Source organism: Gavia stellata, chromosome 17 (assembly GCF_030936135.1).
Source record: "Gavia stellata isolate bGavSte3 chromosome 17, bGavSte3.hap2, whole genome shotgun sequence".
NCBI classification, from domain to species: domain Eukaryota; kingdom Metazoa; phylum Chordata; class Aves; order Gaviiformes; family Gaviidae; genus Gavia; species Gavia stellata.
Genome location: NC_082610.1, coordinates 2,912,227 through 2,928,226, shown reverse-complemented (window position 1 = coordinate 2,928,226; position 16,000 = coordinate 2,912,227). Strand labels below are relative to the sequence as shown.

Below are 16,000 nucleotides of genomic sequence, written 5' to 3'. Positions count from 1 at the left end.
ACAAAAGTCCGTGGCTTGCTTAAAACCTTGAGTCTGGATCATGTACTATTGTTCCCTTATAATGTACAGCCAGTGCTCAAATCCAAACGGCCGGCACTCCGCCTTGTGCAATGCCGATTTAAAAAGTAGCCATTTACTTCGTTTAGTCAAAAAACCCTCAAATCTGTTTGAATGGACTAGGGTTAGGTTTAGGGTTAGAGCCATTAGGGTTAGGTTTAGGGTTAAAGCCATGAGGGTTGGAGTAAGGGCCATTTGTGTAAGGGCCTGTTAGGGTTAGTGTTAGTGTTAGGGACTGTTTGGGTTAGGGCTGTTAGGGTTCAGGTTAGTGGCTGTAAGTGTTAGGGTTGATTGAGAGAGCTCAGTTCCAGGACCTCAGTTGTGTTATTTCTAGGTTTATTACTCACATATACTAGTGGATAATACTATTATTTTTAGCTTTGTGGCTAATAACTATCAATATAACTATGGGTTAGAGAAAACTAACTGAATATTTTCTACTACTAATAGCAGCTGACTTTCACTGTTCCTACTACTTACTGATGCCCCCTTCCCCAGAATTCCTCAAAAAATCCTTGCAAAAGAAAAGCCAAAAGAAAATTTACTATAAAGAGCTTGGATCAGCTTTGTGCAATGTGACAGATCAAAGAAACACACACACAAGGAGTGCTCTGCAGAGCAGCTAAGCAGGGGCTACATGCCACGGAGGCTCTGGGGAGAGCGATGGAGTGATTGACCACCCATGTATTTCTTCCTGACAGCTGGGGCTGCCTGGCATTGTGACAGTGAGGATGCTCTAGAGAACAGTAATGGGAACCACATTTATGTTGTTATTCAACTACATATTGCAATTGCTATACTCTAAGTGTGGTATGTAGTTTATTATAATTTATTATGATTTAGGTGCATTGCTAGAACACCTTGTTAATTCAAAATTCTGTACGCTTTCAAATAAGCAAACATCATATTAAGCATTAAACCCTCCATGTGAGGAGTACCTAAAAAAAAAAAAACTGGTCAGAGGACTTGTGACATGAAGTTAAGTGTGTGCAGCTGCACCAGTCCATAGTCTGAATTGAACACATACTCGGTCTCAGAAATGCTCTTGGCCTTATTTACTCAGACATAGCTAGCAAAGAGTTTCTCTTCTTCTAACCAGTCATCTCCTGCTTGCCCTATCCACTCTTAACATATCTGAACCAAAACGTCAGGAAAGACCATAAGTAAAATTCAGATAACTACATCTCTATTAGAATCATATCCATCAGTTCTTATCCATTTTCTTCTGCCATAGAGTCCCTTGTGGTCCCTGCTCCTCAGCTTGCTGGGAATGCAAAGATGTGGCAGACTGTGAATCGTACCATCAAGCCTTGTTGTCTTACTTGTGTAGGTAGGCATCAAGCCAGAGCTCTCCTGAATTCTTCAGAGAGCTGAGAGAGAGAAAGAGAGAGCACAAGAGGCCACGTTATGTGGGGTTGCTTAGGGGAGTGTTGGTGGGGACAAGGGAAATGAGGGTTTCTGTGTGTTGATTTGTAAGAAAAGAACAAGCCAATTCTTGTTCTTGGGATTCCAGTCTCTCCTACATCCTTCTGCAATTTTTTTCCAGTGTGTTGTTACTTACTGCACAATGTCTGCAAAAGCCGTGAGCAGCGGCTTACATTGGTACTCAATGCCGTGTTTGGCACACAAGGACTTCACCAGAGGAGCCACCTTCCAGTAGTTGTGTCTTGGCATTGTGGGGAATAGGCTGTGAACAGGAGACAGACAAATTCTTTTCCAGTGCTCCATAAGAGATAATCACCTTTTACATGTTCACATTCATTATTACTTCCCAGGAACCACCCAGCTCACACCGAGTAGGGTCTTTAGCTGCTCCTGGCTCTTCTTTCCCCTTGGTGTGCTTTTAGCACAAGTAACTCGTAAGACTTCCCTGCTTTCCCCCTCCGTTGTTTTCCACAGTTGTCTCTAGCATCTCTGAAGTGACATTTCTCCAAATTAAGTGATGCCATAAACTGGAAAAAACTACTTCCCCCCGCCCCCAGCCCTTTCTCCAGGAGTAACCATCTTCATAGCACAGAAAAGCAGATGAGCCCATCCTCCCGTTGCATATCTTGGTCTCCAGAGTAATAGCCTAAGTAGTCAGTATAGGTAGGCTTAAGCTACTGTGTCAGATTATTAACAGGGTGCTTTAACATATACATTTTCACTAAGGCTTACGAACTACTACTTTGGATAGACCCTGTTGCTGTCTGTATGGTTTCATGGATCCTGCCCAACTAAATTTTCGCTGGGCATTCTCACCTTCCTGTGGGTCCAGTGAAGGCTTTGAATTACATTATGATTTTCTTCAGGGTTTTCAGTCTTTTTAAAGACAATCTCATTGGTGCCCCACAATTATTTGTAGAATTCAGAGCGAAGAAGAATAAGGAAAAGAAAAAAACCAAAGGGACAAAAAACATATTTTTAAAGAAACGAGGGAAGAAAATTCTCTCTCAGGGTGCGTACTCACTGATGTTCAATCTGGAAGTTCAGATGCCCAGTAAACCAGTCGTTGAACAGAGACTGCTCAACATTACATGTTGCCTGGAGCTAGAGGAGGGGAAAGGAAAGCGAAGTCAGTACAGGTTGGTGACAGCAGCCTTTCTTGTTTGTCTAAAGAGCACAGTATGCTGTGCTACTGTTCTATTGTTTTGTTTTAGCCTAAGCTGAGCTACCTCAAGCCAGGTAGCTCCATAATCCTCCTTCAGCTTTGTGGACCAGCAGATGTACGTAGACTGGCTAACATGGGACCATGGGAAAACTAGGAGTTGGCTCTGTGCTCCTGTGAATGCATGTGAGCAGACAGTCAAAAGTTCCTCCTGGGTCTTCTCAAACCTATGTCTGCAGAAAAAGCAGAGATGGCAGGGTACTTCTGCGGTGGTCAGGCTTTACTGCTGGGCTCCAATAAGTCTCTCTGCAAAGAGGGGACACCACACTGGCATTCTACTAGTGTGAAATTGCTCAGTAAGAGCAGGATACAAACTTCCATCTCCGCATACGCAGAAAAGCTCCAAGACAGAATGATGCAATAAGTGGGGAAGTGGGTATCTTTAGGAAATAGACCTGGGACCTGGCTTTGATTTTAGATTACCCATCAACTTGTCATTGCTGTCCCCCTTTACTGTTACCATAACTGAATCCTGTTACCCTGTTAACCTTCACTTCCCATTTACCAACAGGTTTTCACCCTTAATGCAATAGAGGACTTGCTTGTCTCATGATTGGAATTTGTCCCTGTATGGCCCCAATTCTTAAGAATGGAAAAATATTTTACCTGAGTAGACACCCAGTCCAAATTGTTGTCATAGTAAATATCCATAGGGATATGGTTCATCTGTGAAACCCAGACAAACCAGCTGCTCTCCAGCATCCTGTGCAATCGGACAAGAGGCCAGAATTCAGTGGCAGGTAAGCAAGTCAATGATAAGCCATTGAAATAACAGCATAGCCAGACTTACAAACACGTGGCTGAACACCCGCCTTGCTAATCCAGCACCTGGAATAACTTCCAGAACCTGGAAGTTTCATACTTCCTTAGGAAACTCATGATTAGTTAATACGTTTTGTTATAAGACTGATGTAGCCTGGTATTCATAGTGTTTTATCTGTAGCCAAGGACCAAACTGGTTAGAATCAGTAAAATGATCCAAGTGGAGAGTGTATTGTCCATTCAGGCCAGTGCTGCTGGATAATGCCTAGGCATTTGCAAGCCCAGGCTAAGCCGTTTCTGTTAAATGTTCTCTTTCTCTAACCAGTAGCAGACCCAACACCCAAAGCACTGAATGTTACGGGAAGTAAGTATTTCTCAACTTGTGCAGCACTCAGTGAAGTCTCTTTGCTGTCAGAGCCAATGAGGTGATGTAAAACTTGAACTGGCAATTAAGCAGAATAGTCTTAGTTTAACTTTACAGAATTAAAAAACTAAGCAAAAAAATGAGACAGTAAAGGAGAACATGGAAAGATGAGCAAAGGCAGAGAAAGGCAGGCAGGGACAGATGGAAAGAATATGTAGAGGGAGGCTGAAGAACCTTCTGAGGAGGTATCACCTGAATATAAAATAATACGCCAGGAGACTCTTCATTTCTAATAATGATCCATAAGTAAAAAAGAATCTGATATAGAAGGTCAGCATCCAGGCCAAGTCCTACCAAAACCAGAGACGACAAGAAAAGAAAATCATTATAAATTACACTTGCTTAAATATTTTTCTAAGCTTCATGTTATATGTACAAGAGAACAATCTACATTCAGCTTCTGTAGGTTTTTGCTGAATTGAATCATCTGGAGCAATCCAAATTAATAGAATAACAACACTTTTTCATGGCTTGCTATAATAGAGATGAATCTGAGCATTCATGCCTAGGAAGTAGATTAATATATTAGCAAATGACTATGCATTCAGAAATATGAGTTGAAGACACATATCAAATCATTGCCCAGAACTCCACGGTGAACTAAGTGCTAGACCAGCGATCTCACTTTTGGCTGGAAGTTGCTCTGTCCTCCCGCATGTGTAAGACACACGAGAGAAGGAAGAATGAGGCATTAATTCTGGCTGCCTGGCATAGGGAGTAATGCCGAGGATATGCATATTGCTAACAAATCAATGACAACAGCTCCTACAAATCCACATCCTCCTGTTCCTGACCACTACGGCCCTTCCAATTTGCTTCCCAAGGGAGAAGGAGACAGTACACCTCATGGTTCTGCACATGAGGCAAAGCAGTACAAGCCAAACAGCCTGTTGCTCCTTTGCAGGCCTTTATCATCGAGCTGGGGAACACGATGGGTTTAGCAGAAAGTACACAGAGCCACTGAAAACACTGCACCAAACTGACTCTTATATTAGGCTTGACTGAACGGCATACAGCGTCACCCAGCAGGGACTGAGCTCTGGACAGAAGCTGGCTCCATGTTCAGAAGAAAGGTTGAAGGCCCACAACCGACCCCTTCTTGGTTGCACAAGGACTAATACTTACCACCCAATACCTTTTTGTGTATGCGATATAAAACGTGTGGCAGTGGAAGTAGGTGGGAAACAGGAGCGGAGGAAGAGCTGTAAGGGAGAATTCATTATCACTGGTAACGTCATGGACCGAATGACAGAACATCAAACCTGAAGCAAAGGATCCCCGAACAGCTACTCAATATGGAGAATGTTCTGAGAAGTTTTAGGGCTGCAGAATTTTCTGGATGGTATCAGTATGCATCAACGCAGACAAACAGTAAGCAATGTGGGAGCCTGCTGACCTCAAGAGGTGAAACAAAGGTAAGACAAGAAGCTCTCTGAAGCTTGACTGAGGACAGTTCCTGCTCTTCAGCATGACAGCCCGCTACTGCTTATGTCACCTGTCAACGCAGGGACTATTGCCATCCATTTCCTCATGGAGAGCTACGACCACAGCTTCTTTTAGAAAGGAGTGAAAACAAAAAGGAATGTGGAGAATCCTGAACAATAAGGAGGACAAGACTGGAAACTTAATCATCCTTTTGAGTATCACAGTAACCACTTTGCAAGAAAGCAACTCTCTGATAGTGGTTAGGATGCTGTATTAGTGCCTCTCAACATTTCTAGGTCTGTCCATTAACCTGGTAGTGCTTACAAACCTGAGATTTCATTTTAGGCTTTTAACTGAGGAACAGCCACAGAGGAGTATGTTGTGAAGTGGCTTCCACAGCCCCAAAGCTTAGCTGGCTCCCCATTCCCTTGTTCAAAGCAGGGGAACAACAGGAATATATATGAAATCCCTTGCCTACCAGGGATTTTGGGTTGCAAAAGGAACTCAACCTTTGGAATGGACATCTCCTTTATACTTAAAAAAACAAAACAAGACAACAAAAAAAACCCCCCACAGACTATTTTTTAGATTTGAATACTACTGAAAGATGTGGTATGACATTGTAACTCAGGGCCACTGTGGAGGACGTGGAAGATCTGGGATAGGATCACCATCCTTAACTAGGCATCTCCGAGTTGCATATCGGCGCTGGTGAGGCCGCACCTCGAATCCCGTGTTCAGTTTGGGGCCCCTCACTCCACGAAGGACATTGAGGTGCTGGAGCGTGTCCAGAGAAGGGCAACGAAGCTGGTGAGGGGTCTGGAGCACAAGTCTGCTGAGGAGCGGCTGAGGGAGCTGGGGTGTTCAGTCTGGAGAAGAGGAGGCTGAGGGGAGACCTCATCGCTCTCTACAATTACCTGAAAGGGGGTTGTGGGGAGGTGGGTGTTGGTCTCTTCTCCCAAGTGACGAGTGACAGGACAAGAGGAAATGGCCTCAAGTTGCCCCAGGGGAGGTTTAGGCTGGATATTAGGAAAAATGTCTTTCCTGAGAGAGTGGTGAAGCACTGGAAGAGGCTGCCCAGGGAGGTGGTGGAGTCACCATCACTGGAGGTGTTCAAGGAACGTGTGGAGGTGGCACTGTGGGACATGGTTCAGTGGGCATGGGGGGGTTGGGGTGGTGGTTGGACTTGATGATATTACAGGTCTTTTCCAACCTTAGTGATTCTGTGATTGAGATATACGTGTCTGAACTAAGCCCACTAGATCTGTCTAGCCACTTGAGAGAAGAGCCACTGCTGGAGTGCTGTTCCTGCCATCCTGAGAGGTCAAGGGAAAAAAAAACAGGTCACATGAATCACACCTTGAAAGTCCCCATTTCTGATGGGTTTGAGGGTTCAAATTCATACTGTCCACTTTTCAGGCAAGCATCCTAAGCAGCAGACCAGACTATTCTGGAGAGAGGTAAGAGCGATATCTCCTTGTCCCGTGTTGAAATCATGCTGCTTTGCAAAAGGAATAAAGCTTCGCTAAGATGGGAAGAAAGGGACAGGAGTGAGAACCTGGAGATCAGGGCACCAACAGTGGAGAAATTCTGAAATTTTCCTCTGCTCTGTTTACACACTTTGAGCTGTACATTATACAGCCCACACAAACAGTCCCTGGAGCGCTCATCTCGCTCTCCCAAGTAACTTCCTTAATTAGTGAGTTAAGAGTCTTTCTCCTTTTCTCTGTCCAAATAGATGTAGACTTTTTTTGCAAAGTTCTAAGATGACCTGGGATAAGTGTACCTCACTACTTTTTCGACCCTGAAACAAACTTAAGCCATTTGGTTAGAAATACCTCAATTTGGTTTGAGAGTTTCAAGTCAAGAAGGGCACAGAAACCTTATCATATGATAATTCAGGCTGGAAAGGACCTCAGGATCTCAGAGCAGCATCAGCTATGAGGTCAGACCAGTTACTGAGGGTTTTATCCAGTCAGGTCTTCAACTCTCTCCAAAAACTAGATGCAAACTGATTATTATGGTCTTCAATGCAGGCACCTTAGTTCTGCTGAAGTCCTACAGGTCAAAAGATCTACAAGCCCCATTAGTACCCCTCATGGTACTGCAGGATAATGGAGATACTCACTGATGAAGAAGTATTTGTGTTGGTGGTTGTATGGCATGTATTTTTTCTTTTTGATCCCAAGCTGTGAAAAGAAACAGCAAAAAAATACTGAGTGGAAACTAAGCAATCTGCACAGGTAACTTGCTGTTTTCCACTCTTGCTTCCCCAGAGGCACTCTTCTTGCACACTTCCCACAACCCTCATTCCTACTGTCTCCTCTTGCGTACCTGTCCTATTAGTTTACGTACATAACAGCTTTCTAGAAATCCTTGTTCCATTAATGTAAGGCTTTAATGCCTTACAGCTTTGTGAAGTCCTTCAAACATAAACTTTTCAGCAAGCATGAGATTTTTCTCCAGGAGGGGAGAAGAAATTAAATAACTGATTGCTGAAAAGTAGTCCTAGATGTACTTATGACAAGCCAAAAGAGAGGTAACAGCCCATAAGAAAAACCTACATTGGTATATGGTAGGAAGGAAACTGCTGTCACAGATACCACCATTGTCTGGGGTAGAACGGAGTGATGTAGTAAAAACTATACCAGAACATTTCATCCATTAAAAGATGGTGCACTATGATAAAAATAATTGAGGGTTGATAGAGGTGAATTTTAACTGTTGAATTTCCTTGTTTTGGCATTCTTACCACATTCATAATTAATTTGGTGAAATATTAGATATTTCAAGGCTAAGTTGTATTATTGGTCAAAAATAGTCATATGTATTTTCTCTTTTTTCCCCCCACTTTCTTCTCCAATTCTGCACACTTAAATGACAGTTTCATGATGGCAAAGGTCTTCCAAGCAGAGTAATATTTCACTGCTCTGATAGTGTCTCAAGAACTGATGAAGTTGTACAGCAAAAGGGGTTCAGCCTTGTCGGAGGTCATTGCTCCTGGAAGCGGCCTAGCAGCACAAGCTGAGAATATCCTATGTGGCCAAATGACTTCTGCCCTCCGCAGGGACCTGCCGACAGCCAGGCCTCCAGAGCTCCAGAACAGCCCTTGCTTATTCAGTCCTGCTGTGCTGGCTGCCTTTCACAGCAAGGCTTCTGCCTTCTCCTAGAAGGCATAGACATGCCAAAGCCAAGTGTATCTCTGAGCCTCAGACATTAATATTAAAGTAATAATCCCAGGCCAACTGCAGACATGCTTTATATTAATCTTTACAAGTTATCTAATAATCATTAATTACCGAGTTGTCCTACTAGGTCATTAAGTTGCTATAACCATTTATAGTCTTTTTGCTGACGGATTTTCACCTTACATATGACGCACATACATCATGTCTAATTTGTTTACAACTACTTGTCAACTGTTCAAGAAATTTTTAAAGGAACTTGATTGAACTGTGACCTGCTTACAAAGGCTAAAGAAAGCAGACACAGATGAAAGCAATCTTTTTTCAGAAACTGTCATCACACCTTAGTTTTAGATCTTTATGGCACAGCATGCTTTTTTTGACTAGGGTGTTCTTCCCAGTTCCTGGTACCTAAGCACGCGCGCACACACACTGACCTCCACAGAGAATTTCTTCCCCAAAGTAAACAAGAAAGGGTGCATATCAATATCAGGGTCTTTCCTGAAGCAGTTGGGTTTGGCATGGTGCCGGGAGTGCAGAAGAGTCCACCACTTGGCCGATGCCCCCTGTTTTGGTGAAGAACAAAGCAGGAAAAGTACAATGCTTTCAGAGCCAGATTCTCTCCAATTCCCCTCCTTTGGCCGATGCTGAACACACTATCCTCCTTCAGAACACACACTTTTACAGGACAGCCATCAAATCTAAGAGGTTTTTCCAGGGTCAGGTACTTACTATCAAATGGCACATCACAAACTTATGCAGCAAGTGGTTCCACTTGGTTTTCTTGAATACTGAAAGATGTCCTAAATCATGTTGCAACCATGAAGCCTGGACCTGGAAGAGGAAAAAGAAAACATTGAGAGGGGGGAAAAAGAGGAATCAAGACCAGGACAGTGCCACACCCATCCTTTGCTTTGAAATATCAAGATTTATTTCTTGGACAGTGCTCCAAAGTCACAATCAGAAAGGAACTATGAAATCCTGATATTCTTGAGGCTTCTCCCAGAATATATCTTGCTGAAAGAATCCCAGACTAGGTTTAGTGGGAGGTCCCCACATACCGAATTTCTTCTTTACGTCTTCTGTAGACACATGCCATATAGTGGTTGTTTTCTTATGACAAAGAAGAACTATGCCAAGTAAGGAAATTAAGGACTACAAAACTGCAACAGTATGAACTATTGTACGCAATAGTGTATGAAAGTTGATGCAAGCACATGTGCATGTGCTGAGGACCTAGTTGCTTACCTGGGAAATGGTCAGCACCACCAAAGAGACAATAAAGGGCATTAAGGATGTTCCAAAGTAGAAGAGAATGAGCCAAGCAGCAGTATCCAACAGGAGGATGTGAGCAAGGTGCAGGAAGAAGAAGACTTGATTTGGCTTCAGAAGTCCCATTTTCTCAACAGTAGCACGCAATTCACGGAAGTCTTTCACCAGCATTTTCTGTGGGAAGCATCAGTGTTACATGTTCCCTGTTTCTGGAGTGTAGCACTGCAGCCTTAAAAGCCAAGGACCACTTTAATGGAGGAAAGAAAGAGCAAAGGATCTGGCCAAACGGGCAGGAGCTGGGCTTGCACACTAGTAAACTTCATCATTGCTCTCCTACAGCTTCTCTGTGTCTTTGCCTGACAAGGTACATAGAGCAGAGGAGCAAGCAGCAGCCATCACAGAGCAGAATGTCTGTGCCCCCAACCCCTCAGACTATATCTTTGGTGCTTCTTCCATCATCTTCTTGGCAGGTAGCATAGGGCTCAGATGGAAGTTGTGTCTAGTGGAGGCTGTCCTGTGTGTGCACGAGCATAGCATGCCATCTCGTGGTAGGCTTTTTGGATGAAATTATTCCTCTTCTGCCACCAGTTCCAACAGACCAATACACGTCTTCACTTTACCTTTCCCAAGATTAAGAGGGGAGGGCTAAATGCCGGTATGAAAGAAGGCACCTGCAGCCCAGCTGGCCTCAGGCTGGTGAGCACTGAGGAAGGAGGATGGAACAAGAAATGAGCACAGCACAGGTGCTAGACCAACCCACCTTCGTCTTTGCCAGCTCCGCAGATGCCTCCCAAGCCTGATTCCCATCTCCATGCAACCCAACCCACAAAGGAGCTTGCCAGCCTACTTTCCCAATCATTTTGGGGAAATGGAGTTTGCATGGAGCAAGGCACATGCTGGCTCCGGTGCAGGCCAGCTATGGGATCGAGAAATAGCCGAGGCATGGCCACAGATGGGTAAGAGGGCTCATGAGGTTCACACCTAGATAGGAAGTGTGGCCATGCCATTCTTGGACAGCCAGGCTGCTCTGAATTGCATTTCTAGTGCCTGAGTTACATGGGGCCATGTATCATCTTGCCCCCCTTCAGCCTGCGGTGTGGGACTATGCAAAGGAGAAGTCAGGGCAGGCTAGAACGGGGAAAACAGGCTTGGGTAGTGGGAAACAATGAGGACCATACAGCCCAGGGAATATTTGTACTCTAAGACTATTCCTGTTCTGTTGTCTGTGCCTCTCTTTGATGTACCAGATTGGTTACTGTCACAGTGCCATCAACAGTGCTTCTGTGAATGATCGTGCAATTTGACCTAGAGACTGCTACAAGAAGGCTGTCCAAAAGGGCAATGCCAACACAGCCTGTGAAGCTTAATTCAAGGCTAAACCACTCTCCCTGCAGTCTCTCACTACAGATACCTACAACAGAAGGGAGTACAGTTTGAAAATCTACTATCAACTGGAAAGAGTTATTTAATTTTTGGTTAGCTCTTTCTCAAAGCAAGGGAAAAAAGAAAAGGTGATAGCTGTGATATTCATGAGAGCAAAACAAGGCTCTGCTATTTATGTAGAGTTGCTGTGATAAGAAAAATTAATCTTCAGGAATCTCATTCTCAACCACATAATGTGAATTTAGACTAATATTCATGTATTGTTTGTAATTAGTAGAACAAAAATTTGTGAAGAACCTGGATCCCATTGTTCCAGGAGCTATGCTGATACAGAAGAACAAGGTCTAATCTCAGAATATTTCCCTTTATTCTATCTTTGATCTGATTCACGAGGATAGACTTACATTTTTAGTGGGCTCAATACTGGGTTGATCTGATGCCAGCTCCCCAATCTGCAGTGACTCCAAATACTTGCTCACCAGCACCTTGTCAACATGGAATGCTACAAAGGCATCCTGCAAATGCACAAGAGTAAAGGAAGAGGTAAGAGAAACAAATTTTGTGTTACTAACCCCAATCTGTTGTGTGCAGCAGAGCATTCACTGTGGAGGAACCACAATAGCAAAGATGGCTGGTTTACCTTTCTATCTCCTCAAGCTTTTGTTGACCTTTTTCTTCTTGTGTTTGTCCTACGCTTTTAAATGAGATCTTATTTCAGCTGGCAAGCGGAAGAGGTCTGACTTCCACTCCTGCAATTACTACAGGTATGCAAGCTCCATAATACAAAATCAAATGAATCTCTATCGTACACCTAAAGCAGAGTCTAGTTCCCTTGCCTTTCTTCTTCCCCCTCTTCTCAACCGCAATATTAGCAACTTTTCCATCTTCCTGGACATCCAGGTGTCCAAAAGACCTTTCTTATCAGTGGACCAGAATCTTCTTTGTTGTGCAATTTGTCAAAAGAGAAAATTGCCCTTTAAATCTGACCGCTTAAAAGAAAAATGTGGTTCCTCTTATTCACTGAGTAGAGAAGTCCACTCCCAAATTAACTAAGACAGGAAGCATTTCATCAAGGACCAAGTGATACCGGAGAACTTTCTATTTTTCTCTAGTACTTGGAAGTATTCAGAAGGAAATGAGTGCAAGGACACAATTCATATGCACAGGCCTGGTGTTACTAATCTCTCTTAAAGAGAGAGGCATGAAAATGCAATGGTGTGATAGGCTCTAGGCAGGGCTGGGGACAGAAAGGGCAGGATACAGAAAAGGAGAGGGGACAACTGCATTGACAGAGCATGAAAGGGGCATTTGGAGCCCTGAAGCAAACAAACAGGAGTGCCCACTTGGATATGCCACAGCTGAGACTGAGCTGAGCTGTGAATTCAGTCTGTAGGAAAGGAACTTCCCCCAAAGATTCTCCAACCATGGAAAATTGCTTTTGTACATCCTGCTTTTGCACCATCTTTCATCCAATTCAATTTAGTCATTCTTAACAGACCGGAATCAGTGCTTTACTACATTCCGGCCCCACCATTACTTTGGGCAAACGTTTTTTAAGAATGGTTGTGTGACAAAATGAAGTTGTTCAGCTAATCTCTTTGAGCAAACTGCTACAGAATTTCTGTCCTCTATTCCAAAATGACATAGGCTTGGGCAAATGCGTGAATAACACTGAGGCATCTATGTAACATACAGTGGGTTTAAATACCGTGCACATAATTGCTATCACTGATGAATCCAAAAGTCAGCAAGCAGTTTCTCGGCAAAACAATCTACTGCAAATACCTGGTTATTCCACGATGTTGCAACACCAGATGTTTCTACAGTCTCCAAAATTCAACCAAATCTTGCCAAATTCAGCCAAAAGTTCGAGTCTCAAGACTGTTGCTCCTGTTTCTAGGTCACCTCATTCCTTAACTCTGCTCTTCTATCCTTTGTGAGAAAGCACCACAACAAAAAGCAGCAATAGAAGGACTCCAGTGTGCAGTTTTGTGCAGTGTGACCCTTACTAATCTTGTGGCATTAATTATACTAATTTTTCCATTCCTCAGGTTTCTTTTCTTACCGAGAACCTTCCATATTTTTCATCCTCTGCTAAATTACCATCTTTCAAGGCTATATGCTCTTGGTACAATCTTCCAGTCAAACAAAGATCATTTTTTGATTTTTTATTCTATAGATCCAAAAGATGAAGCAATTGACCTATTCCAAGATGCACAGACCTCACTGAAGTCTTATGGATTTTCTTAATAAATGCTTCTTTCACTTCTTTTTGTCTCTGCCTCCCAGACTAACTGAAGAACCTATCGAGTTCACAGTCTCATGAAACCGCTCTTGTTACCGAAAATCACACTCTCAGTAACAAAGAGGAGTTTCTTACTTCACCCACATTGCCCTGGATATAGTCACACCGCGACTCAGTGTGGACATAACCAAGTTTGCTCTAAACCAGATCACAGAATCACTAAGGTTGGAAAAGACCTGTAAGATCATTAAGTCCAACCACCAACCCAACCCCACCATGCCCACTAAACCATGTCCCGCAGTGCCACGTCCACACGTTCCTTGAACACCTCCAGTGATGGTGACTCCACCACCTCCCTGGGCAGCCTCTGCCAGTGCTTCACCGCTCTCTCAGGAAAGACATTTTTCCTCATATCCAGCCTGAACCTCCCCTGGGGCAACTTGAGGCCATTCCCTCTTGTCCTATCACTCGTCACTTGGGAGAAGAGACCAACACCCACCTCCCCACAACCCCCTTTCAGGTAGTTGTAGAGAGCGATGAGGTCTCCCCTCAGCCTCCTCTTCTCCAGACTGAACAACCCCAGCTCCCTCAGCCGCTCCTCATCAGACTTGTGTTCCAGACCCCTCACCAGCTCCGTCACCCTTCTCTGGACACACTCCAGCACCTCAATGTCCTTCTTGTAGTGAGGGGCCCAAAACTGAACACTGCATTCGAGGTGCGGCCTCACCAGCGCCGAGTACAGGGGCACGATCACCTCCCTGCTCCTGCTGCCCACACCATTTCTGATACAGGCCAGGATGCCATTGGCCTTCTTGGCCACCTGGGCACACTGCCGGCTCATCTTCAGCCGGCTGTCGACCAACACCCCCAGGTCCTTTTCCGCCGGGCAGCTTTCCAGCCACTCTTCCCCAGAGACCTCCCCACTTTTGCCCCCAGCCTGCCTCGCCAGCAGTTGGACACTTGTTACCTGGCTGATTCTTTCAGTTTTGTTCATCTCAAGAGGCAGACAGACCATATGCAATAACTACAGAAACTTTTCTGGAAGACCGCTCGGGAAAGCGTGCTGTCTGTGCCCTCCCCCGGGTCACGCCGGCTGGCATGCCGGAGGGACACCTTCCCTAACGGTACCGTTCTGGAAGCAGCCACTGTCACTGCCCCAGGGCTGATGCACTGCGTGTGGCAGCTTCCCCACCTTACCCCGGCTGTAAGCAATCCCTGCAGTGCACAGGAGCTGCAAAAGCAAGATCAGCAGGTAAGAGTCATCCCGGAGACTTTAGCTGGATAAACAGTCCCGGGCTGGTTGCCCCCCGGGCTAAGCCTCTCTATGCCTCCTGCCCCAGCGTGAGGCTGGAAAGCCCGAACGCAGCAGCGACACTACACCCCCCCGACCCTGCTACATACCCCAAGCCCCAAAAATTCCCAGCGAAGGCACCTCCCAAGCTCTGCCTGCACGATGCCTGCCGGGCACCGGCCCCCCCCGCCCCTCACCGTGGCGTCCTGCCCGGCGTGGCCGCCGATGAGCCGGGCCCCCCCCGGGTGCCTCCGGCAGAAGCGGCTGATGTCGTACACCTTCCTCTCGATCACCAGCCAGCGCTCCTGAGGCGGCGGCCCCCGGCCCGTGCGCTGCCCGATCTCCTCCCAGGTGAAGCGCCGCAGCCCCGGCCCCGGCCCCGGCCCGGCCGCGGGGGCCCCGGCCCGCTCTCCCCCCTCCCCGGCCCCCCGCAGCGGTGCCATCCTCCCTCCCGCTCCGCCGGCCCCAGCGCCCCGCTCCCGCCACGGCATATAAGGGCGGGAGCCGCCCCGGCCCACCCCGCAGCCCCGCGCCCCCGCCCCGCTCCCCCTCCCAGCCGGGGAGGTCGGCCCGCGCCGGGGGAAGGGCGGCGGTGGGGCAGAGCCGCGGTGCCGGGCTGCGGGCAGAGCTCCGCCACAAGCTCCAGCTGCTCTGGGATTCGCCCCCCGCCCCAAAACCTGCTCCTTGGCAGCCGCAGGGCAGCCCAGGTACGGGGAGCGTAGCGGGAACTACAGGTAAGGAGTACCTGGGCACTGAGGGGTTGTTTTTCTCAGCTCACAGAATCACAGAATCACTAAGGTTGGAAAAGACCTGTAATATCATCAAGTCCAACCACCAACCCAACCCCACCATGCCCACTAAACCATGTCCCGCAGTGCCACATCCACACGTCCCTTGAACACCTCCAGTGATGGTGACTCCACCACCTCCCTGGGCAGCCTCTTCCAGTGCTTCACCGCTCTCTCAGGAAAGACATTTTTCCTAATATCCAGCCTGAACCTCCCCTGGCGCAACTTGAGGCCATTTCCTCTTGTCCTGTCACTCGTCACTTGGGAGAAGAGACCAACACCCACCTCCCCACAACCCCCTTTCAGGTAGTTGTAGAGAGTAAAGACAGAATGACAGAATCACTAAGGTTGGAAAAGACCTGTGCGATCATCAAGTCCAACCACCAACCCAACCCCACCATGCCCACTAAACCATGTCCCGCAGTGCCTCGTCCACACGTTCCTTAATGAGCTAGCTCATTCTGTTCCCAAAACAGGCTTACTGGGCTCTGACAGTCGGGGAAAACTTCACTTAAAATACA

General features: G+C 46.1%; 1 protein-coding gene across 1 annotated transcript; it reads right to left on the bottom strand.

The window, feature by feature from the left end:
• Positions 1-1,375: 1,375 nt before the first annotated feature.
• Positions 1,376-15,134, bottom strand: LOC104261229 (acyl-CoA (8-3)-desaturase-like). The gene is made up of 12 exons (XM_059826017.1): positions 14,889-15,134; positions 11,560-11,670; positions 9,749-9,946; positions 9,233-9,334; positions 8,938-9,066; positions 7,444-7,504; positions 5,016-5,092; positions 4,083-4,180; positions 3,311-3,407; positions 2,507-2,586; positions 1,619-1,744; positions 1,376-1,427 (listed from the first exon to the last, which is right to left on the bottom strand). Exons 1-12 carry the CDS (start codon positions 15,132-15,134, stop codon positions 1,376-1,378), a joined length of 1,377 nt encoding a protein of 458 aa, XP_059682000.1.
• Between the last annotated feature and the right edge of the window lie 866 nt (positions 15,135-16,000).